General features: G+C 32.2%; 3 protein-coding genes across 51 annotated transcripts in view; 2 read left to right on the top strand and 1 right to left on the bottom strand.

The window, feature by feature from the left end:
- LOC127733826 (complement C1q-like protein 3) overlaps positions 1-7917 on the top strand; it is a 76651-nt gene extending 68734 nt beyond the window's left edge. The window contains exons 1-3 of one of the 2 annotated variants that reach the window (XM_052243224.1): positions 4923-5028; positions 6300-6368; positions 7393-7917. In XM_052243224.1, coding sequence (XP_052099184.1) covers positions 4944-5028; positions 6300-6368; positions 7393-7790 — 552 coding nt within the window. In that variant the 5' untranslated portion in view covers positions 4923-4943 and the 3' untranslated portion in view covers positions 7791-7917. Of the gene's footprint in view, positions 1-4922; positions 5029-6299; positions 6369-7392 lie in introns of those variants that run through there. The other variant, XM_052243225.1, reaches the window with a different exon arrangement.
- The window catches only part of LOC127733825 (complement C1q-like protein 3), a 58443-nt gene extending 50526 nt beyond the window's left edge, over positions 1-7917 (top strand). Inside the window, exon 4 of the mRNA XM_052243219.1 lies at positions 7771-7917. Coding sequence (XP_052099179.1) covers positions 7771-7790 — 20 coding nt within the window. The 3' untranslated portion in view covers positions 7791-7917. The remainder of the gene's footprint in view (positions 1-7770) is intronic.
- The window catches only part of LOC127733809 (band 4.1-like protein 4A), a 95449-nt gene that overhangs the window by 30858 nt on the left and 48982 nt on the right, over positions 1-15609 (bottom strand). For 5 of the 48 annotated variants that reach the window (XM_052243186.1, XM_052243179.1, XM_052243173.1 and 2 more), the window contains one exon: positions 12902-15250. The exons of 36 other annotated variants lie outside the window; for them this stretch is intronic. In XM_052243186.1, coding sequence (XP_052099146.1) covers positions 15101-15250 — 150 coding nt within the window. In that variant the 3' untranslated portion in view covers positions 12902-15100. Of the gene's footprint in view, positions 1-12901; positions 15251-15609 lie in introns of those variants that run through there. 7 more of the 48 variants (XR_007997166.1, XR_007997169.1, XR_007997170.1 and 4 more) reach the window with 7 other exon arrangements.

Raw genomic sequence — 15609 nt, forward strand, 5'->3', positions numbered from 1 at the left:
TAGATTGTGTGATCAATCGAGTTCGGTAAGGATATCAAACTTTGTAACTACATCAGGAACATCATCAAACAAGTTATAAGATAGATTGAGTTGTTTTACATGCTGCAATTGCCAAAGCGAATTCATTTTCCACATATAGTTATATGATATATCCAAATTCTTTGTATTAGGACAAAGACTTAATATTGATGAATTAGTTTGTAAAAGGAGATGCAATTTTGTTTCTTTCAATATGAGTGTTTTCGAATGGATTAAAAGTGGAATTTCCCCGTTCCAATTGTAATATCGAAACTTATTCCTGACAAATCTAAATGCTCCAAACTATTTAATCCTTCTACAGTCAAAATTGGGAAAACATCTTTTTCAAAATAAGAAACTTCGAGATGCCCAAGGGAGATATTTATTACTGTTAATTCCCTGAATCAATTTCTACCCATTACATGTGCTATTCTCACAAAATTGTATTCGGTTCGGAAGCGTAACTGTTATATTTTGTACCTCTAATCTGCCTTTGTATTCAAGTCTTTGGATTGTTGTATAGTTATTTTTTGTCACCACATCAAGCAAGACTGGGTTTTTGAACCTTAGCAATAATAGGAAAAATCAAACATTTTGATGTTGGTCATCCTGAATACAAACAAGAAAAGATTAATTGCCCAAGTTTCTAAACTACAACTATAAGTTGATACCATTATATGTTCAAAGCACTGTGGATGTTTAAACGAAACTATTGAATTGTTTTTAACTGAAATAATTTGATTGTCAGAAAAGTCTAAATAAAGGCAACAGTAGTATACCGCTGTTCGAAATTCATAAATCGATTGAGAAAAAAACAAATCCGGGTTACAAACTAAAACTGAGGGAAACACATCAAATATAAGAGGAGAACTATGACACAACAGAAACACAACATTAAAATGTAACACACACAGAAACGAACTATAATATAACAATGGCCATTTTCCTGACTTGGTACAGGACATTTAAGAAAAGGTCGTTATACAGATAGTTGATATATATTTCATCATATCCTGTGTAAGAACAACCGCGTCAAGGTCCTGTTTAATATTACCATGAGTTATTCCACGAAAAAGAATTGCATCCATTAATTTATGTTGAAAAGGTTGTTCAATTCTGAGAGCCTGGGTTTAGTGAATATTGCTGTTAGTAAGATTCAGTACTTGTAGATGAGGAAATGGTACTAAAACTCCAACTTCAATGACGACAAAATGTTTACAAGTTGTCATGTGGAATTCCTTTATATTAACTGGCATATCTGAAAATGTATCATTGTATAAAATATCAACGTAGCAATAGTCAAATCTCAACTTTCGTAAATTGTGCAGTTTCCTAAATGGCTGTCCAAACGTTGCGTTCAACACAAGATCAATAGACAGCTCACGCAGGTTATAGAGTTCACCAACGGGAATTCTATACGGGTTGTATTCTGGTGTTTTCATATTTCTACTAACATCTAAAGCTGATAAATTCTATAAGGATTCAAACACTCCAGGTGGGTAAGATGTAATTTAAACAAGTTTAGTTGATTTCTTACCATAGACAACCGTCGTAATAATGATAAACCGGTGAAAGCCTTCGCATGCAAAAAATTCATAAGATTGTTATTAAGTATATGAGATGTTCTAGATACTTATATCTATGAAAACTGTTGGCTACCAATCTGGTCATATGAAAAAGAAGATGTGGTATGATTGCCAATAAGACAACTCTCCACAAGAGACCAAATGACACAGAAATTAACAACTATAGGTCACCGTACGGTCTCCAACAATGAGCAAAGCCCATATCGCACAGTCAGCTATAAAAGGCCCCAAAATGACAATGTAAAACAATTCAAACGAGTAAACTAACGGCCTAATTTGTGTACAAAAAATTGAACGAATAACATATATGTAACACATAAACAAACGACAACCACTGAATTACAGGCTCCTGACCTGGGACAGGCACATACATACAGAATGTGGCGGGGTAAAACATGTTAGCGGGATCCCAACCCTCCCCCTAACCTGGAACAGTGGTGTAACAGTACAACATAAGAACGAACTATAAAAATCAGTTGAAAGAGGCTAAACTCATCAGATGGATAAAAATACAAAATCAAGTGGACGTGGTCGGGTACTTGTACATCCACACAACAAAAAGACACTAAGTACAGATCCGAGAGTACTCGCAGTTACTGACAGCTAGTTCAAAGCCACTAACAACTTATAAAAAAAATCATGCATCTAAGACTAAATTATCAATCCGTATACACATCCAACAGCCAATGGATTTAGTGTAAAGACGTCATAAACAGTCAGAGAAAAACATGACCTTGTGCAATGCCAAGATAAGGTATCGACAGATTGTAGATCCATGAATGTGTATATGTATATAACAATATTATTTAGTTTGCTTTCAATTTACTGATAACAAAATCAATATTAGTACCAATAAAAACAATATTTAGTGATCTAATTACAGTGTTGAATTGGTAACCTTTTAGAATAAGTTTATTTAAAGGATCGATAAGTTTACCAGGATCGTTTCTAAATTTCCGGGCACGGTAAAAAATATTGCCGTAAAAATGAGGATGTGCAATCCCGTTTGAAATAAGTTTTCTACAGGTAAAACCAAATTTCAAAACCAAATCTTTATATCTGTGGAGGAATTTAGTAAAGGTTTTAAGTAATTTGTGGTAACGAAATCTCTGGCTTAATAATTTACCAGTAATACATATTAAGTCTATTATAGCTTAAATCCAATTTCTTTTAGTCACACGGTAAATTTGTCGGAACAGATGTAAACCCTCGGTATCTACAATCAGGCTACATATGTCCTAATATATTTAATGTGATATTGTATGTTGACTGTACCATTGTATAAGTATAAACAAGTATAATCCAAATTGCTATGATGTGTAAGGGTTTGTTCTTTTATTTTGCCTTGACCGATATGGTTTTAATTGCATTTAACAAGTTTAAAAACCAAACAAATAAAAATCGTGATAAACACTTTATATCCACATTACGGTTTCACATACATAGATGAGTGAAAATGAAATGTAGATACACAAGGGTAAAATTATTTTCCGCTAAAAAATACTTTATCACAGATTGTAATAAATAAATTTCTAAAAATATGTTGAATATATACAAAATACAGTAATATCCCCAATTTTCTTATTTTTGCAGTATCAAGTACTTTAAAATAACGCAATGAAACACTAGACACGGTGTTTGAATTTAGACTGACTGCCAGCCAACAAAAAAAGCATTTAAAACTATCAGTCATGGGTTTGTCATTTATTATGGTAAATGATGTCAATCAGTTGATGGATGCATGTATGCTCCTTTTCTAGAAGGGTCAGTTGTATTTTTCCTCCCACTTTCTTAACATTATATAACAAGAGCAATTAGCGGGACGGGAATTGCCTGCCCGTCCGGAGCACTTGAGTTTTCTTCGTGTTATTCTCAATCGTAAGTTTTCTGTGTATTATTGACTTTATTGTTTCTTTCTGGGGTTTTTTCTTATGGCCATAGTGAAGTTGATCTTATATTGACTGTCTAAAGGTTTTGTCGAAAATCCATTTAGGACCGACGAAAATTATAATTTGTATTCGAGATCAGGAATTAAAAAAAATGTGATCACGGATTAAATCGTAACGTAGAATTCAATATTTTGTTTTCAATGTTTAAATTCGTTATAACAAATATGAGGAATCAGTTATCTCAGATTTTTGTTTTTCGTTTGTTATTGCAGGTGATCTTTTTTTTAGCAAAAGCTTGAAAAAGTAAAAAAAAATCATACATTTTATAGAAAAGAAAGAAAGGCTAATAAATTCATCAGCCAATGTATACAAAGAGATAGTAAGAAGAAATTGCAAAAATGCTGCGAAAATTCGCTACCCTATTAAATGTCTTCGCATTTGAAATGAAGGTATGCCCATCGTGGGTATTTTCAAAACTTTTATGTCCGTTTCAAGGTTATGGATAAATTTTCTTGATCCCTGCCACATGCGCCTTTGAAAACATAATATTTATGTCTGTACCAAACGAGCTTAAACATGTATCTCTGACTATTTGTTGTTACTCAAGACACCTTTTTCCCAAAACCTTTTTTATACTTGGTACAATTTATTGGTCAATATACTATCTTTACCACATACATAATTTTTGAAGGAGTTGTGGGATTTGGACCAATTGCTTCGTAGCAGTCTAGTAACATTTTGGCTATATGACCCCTTATGCCAAAGAAAGAACAGATTGACCCTTTTTTGGCTTGGTTTTTTTTCAATGAAGACATAGGATTAATAAGACATTCAAAAGGAATGTTCTAAAATAATTGCATTTGAATTTCAAAGAATAAGGTTAATTTAGAGCAAAAAGTTAAACACAAGAATTACATATACTGTACAAAGGAGGATGCTAATTTGTAAAGTTGAAAAACTATATTAAGATTGAATCAAATAGCGAATATATGTGCAGTTGAATTATATTTTTTGGGGAAAATACGTATAAAAGGAAACGATGGCATCTATTTCCGCAGAGCTTAAAAAATCTTTGAATCATTCGAATCGTCAGTGGTGACATTACCCAAGAAATATGTTAAAACTTTTAAAAGAAATATATATTAAAATAAAAGTGCACCAAAAAGGATAACAAAGCTAGCTAAGAAATACTTGTGAATCGGGGCGGGGGGTATCTTCGTCATTCGAAAATTTCTTGAGAATCATAATATCACAGTAGAATTATACCTGACCCAGTGTTATTTCAACAATGTAAAAACTGTTACACTTCCAAGTGAAAAATGGAATAATACATGAAATATGCGTGACAAAATGTAATTATTATATCAAATTACAGCAGCTTTTACATGGAATATCATATAAAATGACAAATTGAGGAACAAAATTCACAGAACAAAACTAGCGACATTTCATGACAAGTAAAATGGTTTCGACAACTCTTGTCTTGTTGTTACTGTGTGCAAACGTTGGAAAAGCATTGGCGAGTTGTAATCCTGGTAAGAATACAATTATGTAAGATATTGACTTGTATCAAAGTTTTATACATTGTTGTTAACAAGATGTAAGAATTGTGAGTTATTTCTCACTTATGATACACCCGTTATTAGTAATCAGTATACAAGAATTTGACTATTGGTGGATGTGAAATATATGCTCACATATAGCTTGATACAAAATAACTGGAAACTCTGATTCGTAGTTCCTAGGAAAAATGCGACGACATTTTCATAGACGGAAAGAAGGAAGGACACGCGGACATATGGACAGAGGAAAACCAATATACCCACTCATTCGGTGTGATGATATAACAATTCTCGTGAAGCCAAAGTCAAATGCCCATTCATACACCAGAGCTTGTTACTGTCTGCTTGTTATTGTTGTCAAAACGTCGGGCCCGCTGGTTCAAATCAATAACTATTGACTGTTATTCCGTATGACTCGGCTTTTCTCCTAGTACATGTTGAAACTAATCAAAGAAGAAATGCATGTAGTGTTGGTGCTAGATTGTTGAAATCAATCGCTATAGTACTTGTAAATTGTGTTGGTGCTTGTAAAAGTCTGTATTGGTCATAAAGCTATTTTACTGTTTCTTTTATTATACATACTTGGCATTGAGCGTTCCTGATGAAGGTAAATCCAGAAAAGCGCTTCGGGCTGATGAATTTTATAAAGTGTTTATTTATTGATTTATTTATTTTTTAATTTCAATACGGAGTTACGTTACGTTTAGAGGACGTGTTTTTTAACAAACGATCGGCATTCCCATGGGAACCAACTGTGCTCCTCTTCTTGCTAACTTGTTCCTTTATTCATACCGAATTAGACATATCACCGAGTCTGTACTTACATGAGCAACACGACGAGTGCCACATGTGGAGCAGGATCTGCTTACCCTTCCGGATCACCTGAGATCACCCCAGTTTATGTTGATGTTCGTGATGCTGAGTCTTTGGTTTTCTTTGTTGTTTTGAGTACTGTTGTTTGTCTTTTTGTCTGTTTTCTTTTTTAGCCATGGCATCATCAATTTATTTTCGACTAATGAGTTTGGATGTCCCTTTGGTATCCTTCGCCTCTCTTCTACATTCAAATTTGGTGCCTATAGGACATAGCTGAATATGGTTTAGTAATTTCTACATCGTTTCAGATCGCATGCTAATTCTGGATATCTATATTGGTGGAACCGTTTGGTGGTTTGTCTCTTTACTGTTGCCCTAGCATCTGCTTTTAACCATTACACCATTATAATTATATGCAACTTTTATTTTAGGAAAAACAACATGCGTGACGGAAGACCTTCTGCATATGATTATGAGAGCTGGTCCTACTTTAAAAGATGGTGAGTAAAGTTTAAAACTATGACAAAATTCTGAAATATAGCGTTGATAGGCAACGTGAACTTATGAAAAATATTCCTATAGGAAACAACTTAATTGATAAAATAAAGTGTAGAATTGAGTTGTGTTCGTGTTTTTTTTAACTGTTTAGATTCGAGCACCACTGGTGAGTCTTATGAAGACTTACCGCGCGTCTGGTGTACTGAAATAATAAGCCGTTACCATTTGGTCCATTTTACACCATAAATTTGTTTGTATCATAATCATAACTTCCAGATAATGTTATTATTTACTGAACAAGGATTATAACGTTGTCCAAATATTCACATCTTTGTCCTTTGGTCTGGATAGTTTGGTGGATAGTTGTTTTATTGGTTATCATACCACATCTCATTATTTTTTATGCCTGAGCAGTTATAATATCAAATACTAAATAACCGAAAATAAAATATTTATTTCTTGTCCTTGTGCAAGATGACAATTGCGGTCTGGTTTCATTCCCATGTTTAGCAATGAGAGGTGCAAACGATTTAATGTAGCACCGCCAATTTAAACGCCTGAACGAAGCACACTGTGCAGAAAACTAACCAACTTTGAGAGGTTTTACTAGTCGTATATCTTTATTTCAAATCTAAAATAGTTTGTTAACACGTTGTGAGGGAAAAAAGTAACTTTATAATAACAAGTAAAAATAAAAAAACGTATACTCATTTTAACATTAACTGTACCAATTTTACAGCACCAGATGCGAATTTTGACCATTATTGTTCTCTTCAGTGATGCTCGAGGCCAACACTCTGAAATTGAAAACCTAATTCTAACGTTGAAGAGCTGACGTCAATGGGTAAATAGCCCATATGAGCTTCTTAATTCGTGAACTATTGTCACATTTCTTCCGTTAACAAAGGAATAATCTCAAACAACAAACATATCCCCTGAAATATAATTCAACAACATCTCGAAAAAACGAATAAAACGAATGTGCACCAATGAAAAAGGTTGATAGACATTTTTTTTAATTTTTAGATCTCGAACGAAGACCAACATTTTTTGCATCATTAAAAACATCACAAACTCTGTCTAATATTAAGGATATTGTGAAGTTTGATGACGCAAAGATCAATATTGGAGGTGGATACGACTCTAGAACGGGAATATTTACTGCTCCACGGAATGGAATCTACATATTTTCCTGCACTATTATGGCGACTGGTAACAATGACGTTCAATTTCAGCTAAACAAGAACGACCAGTTATATACAGGAGGGTATGCCGCTAAATCGAACTATGGAGCTCAAACGGTGAACTCTCTCGTCGAGCTAAAGACAGGAGATAAAGTGTATGTTAAACACAGAACTGGTAAAGCCGAGAACGTGCATGGATACCACTTCTCTACATTTTCAGGTTATCTTTTGTCTAAGTAATAAAATTTACTGTTCTTAATATACTAGTAACATTTACAGTATGAAACGTGTCATTTAAATTTGAAATTACATGTACTTTATTCTTGAAAACTCGATCTTGTGATCATCGAATAAAAATTTAACATGATACTAGTAGTTAATGGTGTTGAATTTCAATCTTATAGTAGAAATCTTTCCTACTTTTTGGTGGTTTAATAAAGGCATAGACAAGAAACTGCAGTTTACATGGAATTATTTAGAGCCGTTACAAATAGTGTCTTAACAGGCTTATCATTAGGATAGTGTGCATACATATTTCAGTGTTCTCCTGACACACAATTAATCTACAAAAGACTCATCAGTGACACTCTTTCAAAAAGAAAGTTGAAGAGCATTGAAAACCAAAATAGCCAAAAAGATGTGCAAAATTTTAAGACATAATAATTTCTGCATACTGTAAGAAATTGGTATCTCACAGTAACTTCAAAGGTGGACACATTGTGCCTTCAACAAAATTTATTCATAATAGACTATACACTGCTGCTAGTGTTTAGACAAATGCTAATGAAACATATCCTTGGTTATCTTGAGCACAGGCTTTTCTAACAGAACCAAATCATAATGAGGTCTGTGAAACTATCTAAGACATGTCTTTCACCTTTCCATTAAATCTTTGTTAAATAGCTATTTTTTTAGCAGCAACCTTCTATCAAGGACATATTGATAGATAATGCAAGCTTTGGAATAACGTATCAACTGGGAGATGTACACGCATTAATTACCTAGGTTCTGATGTGATCTTTCTTCATAAATATGGAAAGTGTGCAATTTGAAAAATGAAATCCTATCTTTCAAAACTAACTAAGATTATAACTGTGATAGATGCATCAATTCTAAATTGTTCAGTGGAAGGGCATCATATATTCAGTCAGCTGTTAAGCTTAACAAAAACTTTGTTTTCATTATTTATGAGAAGCTTCATCAATAAGTCTGCTCTAGAGAATTATGTCTAAATTTCAGTAAAAAATGGTCATGTGCAAGATGCTGGTTGTACCATAACACGTTTTACCTTCTATCTCAATGACAATGTAAAATTAATATGTCTTTAATGAAAAATACTTGGAAGCTGCTGAAGTGTAAGCTGTCTAAATGATGTTTTATATACTGTAAATTCAGAAATTATTGCATGCATTTATTATTGCGATATGACATGAGAGACCAAAATGTAAAAATAATTATTGCAGTTGCAGGAAAAGCTTCATACAAATATATGTGTCAGATTTCAGTATGCGAGTTCTAATAATTGTGATACCGACCCAGTCGCAATAATTTCTGAATTTACAGTACCCTATCTGCATTTAAAGATAATCATGAGGTTCCAAAATATCATTATGTATGATCCTTCATACCATCTTTGACAAAGGTGTGTCTTCACAAAGGTGTGTATTCACTGTTAACAAATATGGTACATAAAAAATAACAGAAATCTATTGAAAAATATTACATTTATTTATTATTCTGTAAATTCAATGTAGGAAAACAATCATTTGTTCATTTATTCACAAACAAAATGATATGTTCTGATTTCCTGACTACAACTGTCCTTGATTTCCAAAAGTTACAATAACATGTATTCTCATTTCTCTAAACAAACTGTACTGCCTTTCAAAAAGTTGCCTTGGATACAAAGTAAATGCTAATAAGAGACTTTTGAACAAATTAAAAAAACAAACAATACACCATCAAATAAATGATATTTATTTATCTTGCAATGTTACTTAATTTACATATTACTGATTATACATGCCTTCATATATTTGTAAAATCTAAATGAAAGTATCTTAAATATAACATATTATCCAAATCTTTAGAGCTTCAAATTGTGAGCTCCTAATTAGATTGAACATTTAAACCAAATAAACTGTGGATTGATTGATCGATTGTTGGTTGCTAAACGTCCAGAGGTAACTGAGGATAATATGGAGTTCCACTATTACTTTAACGAAGCAATGAATGTAGGTTTAAATGTTAACAAATAATATTACAAACAAAAGTATCAAAAATATAAATTATATCTACAAATATATATGTACACTCAGCAGTTATTGCATACTATTATTGCTTAGTTACACACTCTCTTATCTACGATTAATTTACACAAAATACTTATATATATTTCACCAACAGTATACATAAACTTCAATAAATATTGTTAACCAATATGACAGAAACTAACTCAAATTTGTACACGTAATATGAAAAAAGATAAAGTCAGATCTAAGTACATGTAAAATTTAAAAAAAAAAACACAATACAAAACAGTTATAGGTCTCTCAAAACACCAGCTATGGTCTGCTCACATAGTAGTAAGTAAATAATTAAGGAACAATATGTGTACTTTACAAAAAGTCAAGTATAATTCATTTGTTATTGAAAACTTCTATTAGGTAGTTGAAGTTGATGGCAAAAGTATCAAACCAATTATTGTGTTGGATTATTTTGCTTCTTTAATTAATGCAACATTCTTAAAGAAAAAAATATAGAAGATATCCTAATGAAAACATTAAAAATGAAATAGTCTGATATCTATATTCTTATCTTTGTACAAATTTACAATTTTATTTATCAGCTGTAAGTCCTCCCATATCTATGGTAAAATTACACAATATAATAAATGCAATCAGGAGATGCAAATGAACAATCTTCTGTTAAATATTAGCAAGTTTGACCTTCTTACGCGTCTTGCTTTCTGGTGATTTGCAATATTCAACTTGGTCACATTTGTCGTGAAATTACAATACAAAAGAGAAAATTGCAGGGAAATTGAAATGTTACCATTCAGAGAACAAGAAAACCAGAAAATAATAAATGTGGATAGTGTCCACATGTGGACACAGATGATGCCCCCGCTTGCATATCATATAGTTATAAAGGGACATAACTGAAGAACAGTAAAAGTGACGCTACCCAAATTTGAACTTCATCTGAGTTTTGTGTGTAAGTCTCATAACATTTGGTTGAGGCTAACTTAAGTAGAGAACAGAAACTAAAAATTCAGCAATTTTTCTATTTATAAAGGGGCATAACTCAATAATGGTTAAAGTGACACTACCCAAATTCAACTTGATCTGTGTTTTATCAGTGGAAGTCAAAATTAAACATTGCATTGTATAAAGCATTCATTGTAGTTGATTCAACTATAATCATGGACAAAGGAAGATAACTCCAATTTTAAAAATAACTTGATATTTAGAAGAAAATAAAATTTTTGCAATTTTTTCCATTTATTAAGGGGCATAACTCTAGAACGGTTAAAGTGACGCCACCAAAATTTAAACTTGATCTGTGTTTTGTGGTAATTAGCATTGTGTATACGTTTCATAACATTTGGTTGAGGCAAACTTAAGTTAGAGAACGGAAAATAAAAATTTTGCAATTTTTTCCATTTATTAAGGGGCATAACTCTAGAACGGTTAAAGTGACGCCACCAAAATTCAAACTTGATCTGTGTTTTGTGGTAATTAGCATTGTGTATACGTTTCATAACATTTGGTTGAGGCAAACTTAAGTTAGAGAACGGAAACCAATTTTGGGACGTACGGACAGACGTACGTACGTACGTACGTACGTACAGACGGACAAGGGTAAAACTTAATGCCCCCACCGCTACGGCGGGGGCATAATCATAAAAAACCAACCAGTTGAGAAAAGTTTTAATCAGCTGAAGTTTTTTAGGAATATATCTGTACAGAAGTACTTGTATATGGATAATTAACTGGCAAGATCACAAATAAACAATCACAATCATTTACTGACAATAGATACTCCGTAAAACCTATCAAGATATCCTTAGAAATCCTTCTTTCACTTACAGTGCTAACATTAGTGTCAAAAGACTGTACTATTCCTTTTCACTTCTACCTACATCCTACAAACTCCAATCACCATGGACACAACCTTATGTAACATTAAACATTTGTAAAGTGTATATTTATAGATATGTATATTAAATATAAATTTTAATAAAAAAGAGGATATATAGACAACCATACAAAGTCAGCACTATAAATAAAGTCTTATAAAAATCATTATTTGTTCTAAAAAAATCATACGAAAATTTAGTTATCACAGGCAAGAGCTTTTCATGGATGGTGTTCTCTGGTAACTTGATTCATTACTTTTGTTTACTTGACTGATAAAAAATAAATTTCTGCATGTGCTTTTATACATGCTAATGTGAAGAAATTAATATTTATTTTATGAAATAAATGTTCCTCTTTGCATATTCTCATCTTAACAAAATCTTGACAATAAAATGTATCAACCACTTCATAGGGTTAAAGTAATAAATTCATCAATTTTCCTGTGGCTAATGGTTCAGAAATATGCTACTGGTGTTAAAAAAAAAGGATTAACATGTATAAAATCAAAAAAGAATGAATACAAATTTATGAATTTTGAAGTACATTTGTCATATATTTAGATTTTTTAAGAAAGTTAGTTCTTAATAAAAAGATTATATAAATAAAATAAGCACTTCTGTAGTATAAAAATGTAATAAATAATGTCATAATGATACAAGTGATAGTCTTTTATTCTAAAGAATAGAAGATAAGACATTAACATTTTATAGCTGAGTGCCTGAGATTCAATCAGAAATTTAATCTGCAACTGTGCTAATCTTGCAGTCAAATTGCATTGACCGTAGTTTCATTTGTGATTAAGTCATTGACTGTATATCTCCTTGTTTTTGACATTGCCAATGTGTTTTTGTAGAGTTTTATTTATTATGTCAAAAAAGAATACTGGTTCTTGAAATAATTTTGTCTTCCAGTTCAAATTAAATAAAATGCTCTGCTGGGGCGCAGCTTGATACGACCTCTGAACATTTGGGGCAAGTATGGACACAACATTCAAGCTTGATACAGCACTAAATTTGGATTGTAATTAAATATTTGACACAGCATAGGTTTCTCACACAGAATGAAAGTGGTCTAAGAACTTAAAAAATTTTAATTTACCTATTCAAACTATATCATTATTATTTGCTTTTATATATAAATCAGAAATAACCAATTTAAAATGGAAAATTTTAAAGAAAAAAAAGGAAAAAAAAATCCCCCCCCCCCCCAATTTTTTGAACCCCCTTATGATTCATCACCCCCAAACTCAATCCCACCTTTGTGGTATGGTACCTTGCAGTACAATTTCAGAGAGATCTATACACTTGAACACGAGTTATTGTCTGGAAACTAGAAAAATGCTTGTTTTTTGGCCCCTTTTTGGCCCCAAATTCCTAAACGTTTAGGGCAATTACCCCCAAACTCAAACCCAGCTTTCCCTTTGTGATATGGAACCTTGCAGTACAATTTCATAAAGATCCATACACTTACACACAAGTTATTGTCCTGAAACTAGAAAAATGCTTGTTTTTTTGCCCTTTTATGGCCCCTAATTACTAAAATTTTGAGGGACTTACCCCCAAAATCAATCCCAGCCTTCCCTTTGTGGTATGGTACCTTGCAGTACAATTTCAGAGAGATCCATACACTTGAACACAAGTTATTGTCTGGAAACTAGAAAAATGCTTATTTTTCGCCCCTTTTTGGCCCCCTCTTCCTAAACTTTTTGGGCAATTACCCCCAAACTCAATTCCAGCTTTCCCTTTGTGATATGGAACCTTGTAGTACAATTTCATAAAGATCCATACAATTACACACAAGTTATTGTCATGAAACTAGAAAAATGCTTGTTTTTTGCCCCTTTTTTGCCCCTAATTCCTCAAATTTGGAGGCAATTACCCCCAAAATCAATCCCAGCATTCCCTTTGTGATATGGAACCTTGTGATACAATGTCAGAGAGATCCATACACTTACACACAAGTTATGTCTGGAAGTTACAAAAATACTTATTTTTTTCCCCTTTTAGGCCCCTAATTCCTAAAATTTGGAGGCAATTACCCCCAAAATCAATCCCAGCATTCCCTTTGTGATATGGAACCTTGTGATACAATGTCAGAGAGATCCATACACACAAGTTATGTCTGGAAGTTACAAAAATGCTTATTTTTGGCCCCTTTTTGGCCCCTAATTCCTTAGCTGTGGGTACCATAACCCCCAAAATCAATCCCCACCTTCCTTTTGTGGTATTGAACCTTATGGTAAAATTTCATTGAGATCCATTCACTTAAACTAAAGTTAGAGTGCGAAAACTAATGTGTCTTCGGACGATGACGACGACGCCAACGTCATACAAATATACGACCACAAAAAATTTTTTGCAGTCGTATAAAAATTGATGGTTTTTACACAAAAATGATAGAAAAGGACAATCATAAATCAAAACCAAAGTTTAAACTGAAGTAAAAGTATCATATAAATTAATGGTGATTTTTGTTGGTTGACAATGTCCTCCAATGCAAAATTTTACAAAAACATGCAAATTCAAGACATTTGTCTACAACAACAACTTTTAGCACTCAGTCTGTATACAGGTTTAATGTTAATTTTAAAGTTATGGATGTATGTAAAATAATTGAAAAATCTTTAATCAATCCTTGTAGAGTTCTCAACTTTCTGACCCTACCAGTGAAATAAATACTGGTGAAATAAGATAAACCTCTTACAATTAAAAGTTAAAGTGGATTTTTTTTTGTTTTGTGTTTATATTTATAAAAATAGAACTACAAAATGATATCTTTCCTCATCATAAATTTCAGACTTAACTAACTCAACCATACCATTTTTTGTGAGAAAAGGACATAATGACCTGTCAAATGATTCAAACAGATAATAAGGCTGTGGCCAAGGATTGACAGGCATATTTTCTAAAACACATTTGAATGTATGGAATAAGTATGGTTTTACATTTGTCTTGATTTAAAACTGTTTCTTTATCTATTTTGACTCTGCTCGATCTTAAATTTTGTTTTATTATAGACATAAGTCCTATGACCATGATATTGCGATTTTCTGTGACTGATTATATTATAGATTCATTTATTTTCATTTGTACCAATTTTCGTGGATTAAGGAAAACTTGTATTTTTGTTGATTTTTGATTTTGTTGTTTGCCAAAGTCTGCATACAACCTTATATTTGCTGAACATTTAAATTCGGAATTCCCCTGTACCCACAAAATCCACGAAAATTGTTATCCAAGGAATAATAATGAATCCACAGTAAATAATGTCATATTTCTGCCCACAGATCTCCCTTGCTTACAACTCTATTTGGTTGGTTAAGAATACTTGGACAATCAATTTCTGTGCAGTTTTTATATCTCAAAGTATACAATATTTCTGTCTTCAGATTTTGGTTGGTAGAGGATTTCATATTTCTGTCCACAGATTACGTCCTTTTGAAGATTTTGGTTGATTCAGTACACTTGTGTCAATTCTTTCATGAGTCATAGTTCTGTGAGAATCTTGTTGATTTTTAGGAGGTGAATATGAAGGATGAAACTGTTGAGATGATGGATGCTGAAATTTATATAAAAAGATGTACTATTAAATGTTGATGATGACCACAAAATATTTAAGTAGTCATTGTAGTAGTGAAATATCAGTCTTATAGTGCACTTTCAAATTGAAGCATTATCTGAGATATGATCACCAAACTATATAAGTAAATAATATAAGGACATGGTTACCTAAAAGTTTTTCAATTTTGTAGCATCAAGTATTATTGGTTATTAAGTATCAATGATGTTATTGAAAAATCTTCAAAAAGATTTGAGTTATGGACTTGTATGTATAACTTACTCCAACACAAGTCACCCCAACAGTGAAATTTACTATGAAGTTACCAAATTTTAACTTAACGATAATGTAATGTAATT

The sequence above is a fragment of the Mytilus californianus genome, unplaced genomic scaffold (genome assembly GCF_021869535.1).
Source record: "Mytilus californianus isolate M0D057914Y unplaced genomic scaffold, xbMytCali1.0.p SCAF_3, whole genome shotgun sequence".
Lineage (NCBI taxonomy): Eukaryota > Metazoa > Mollusca > Bivalvia > Mytilida > Mytilidae > Mytilus > Mytilus californianus.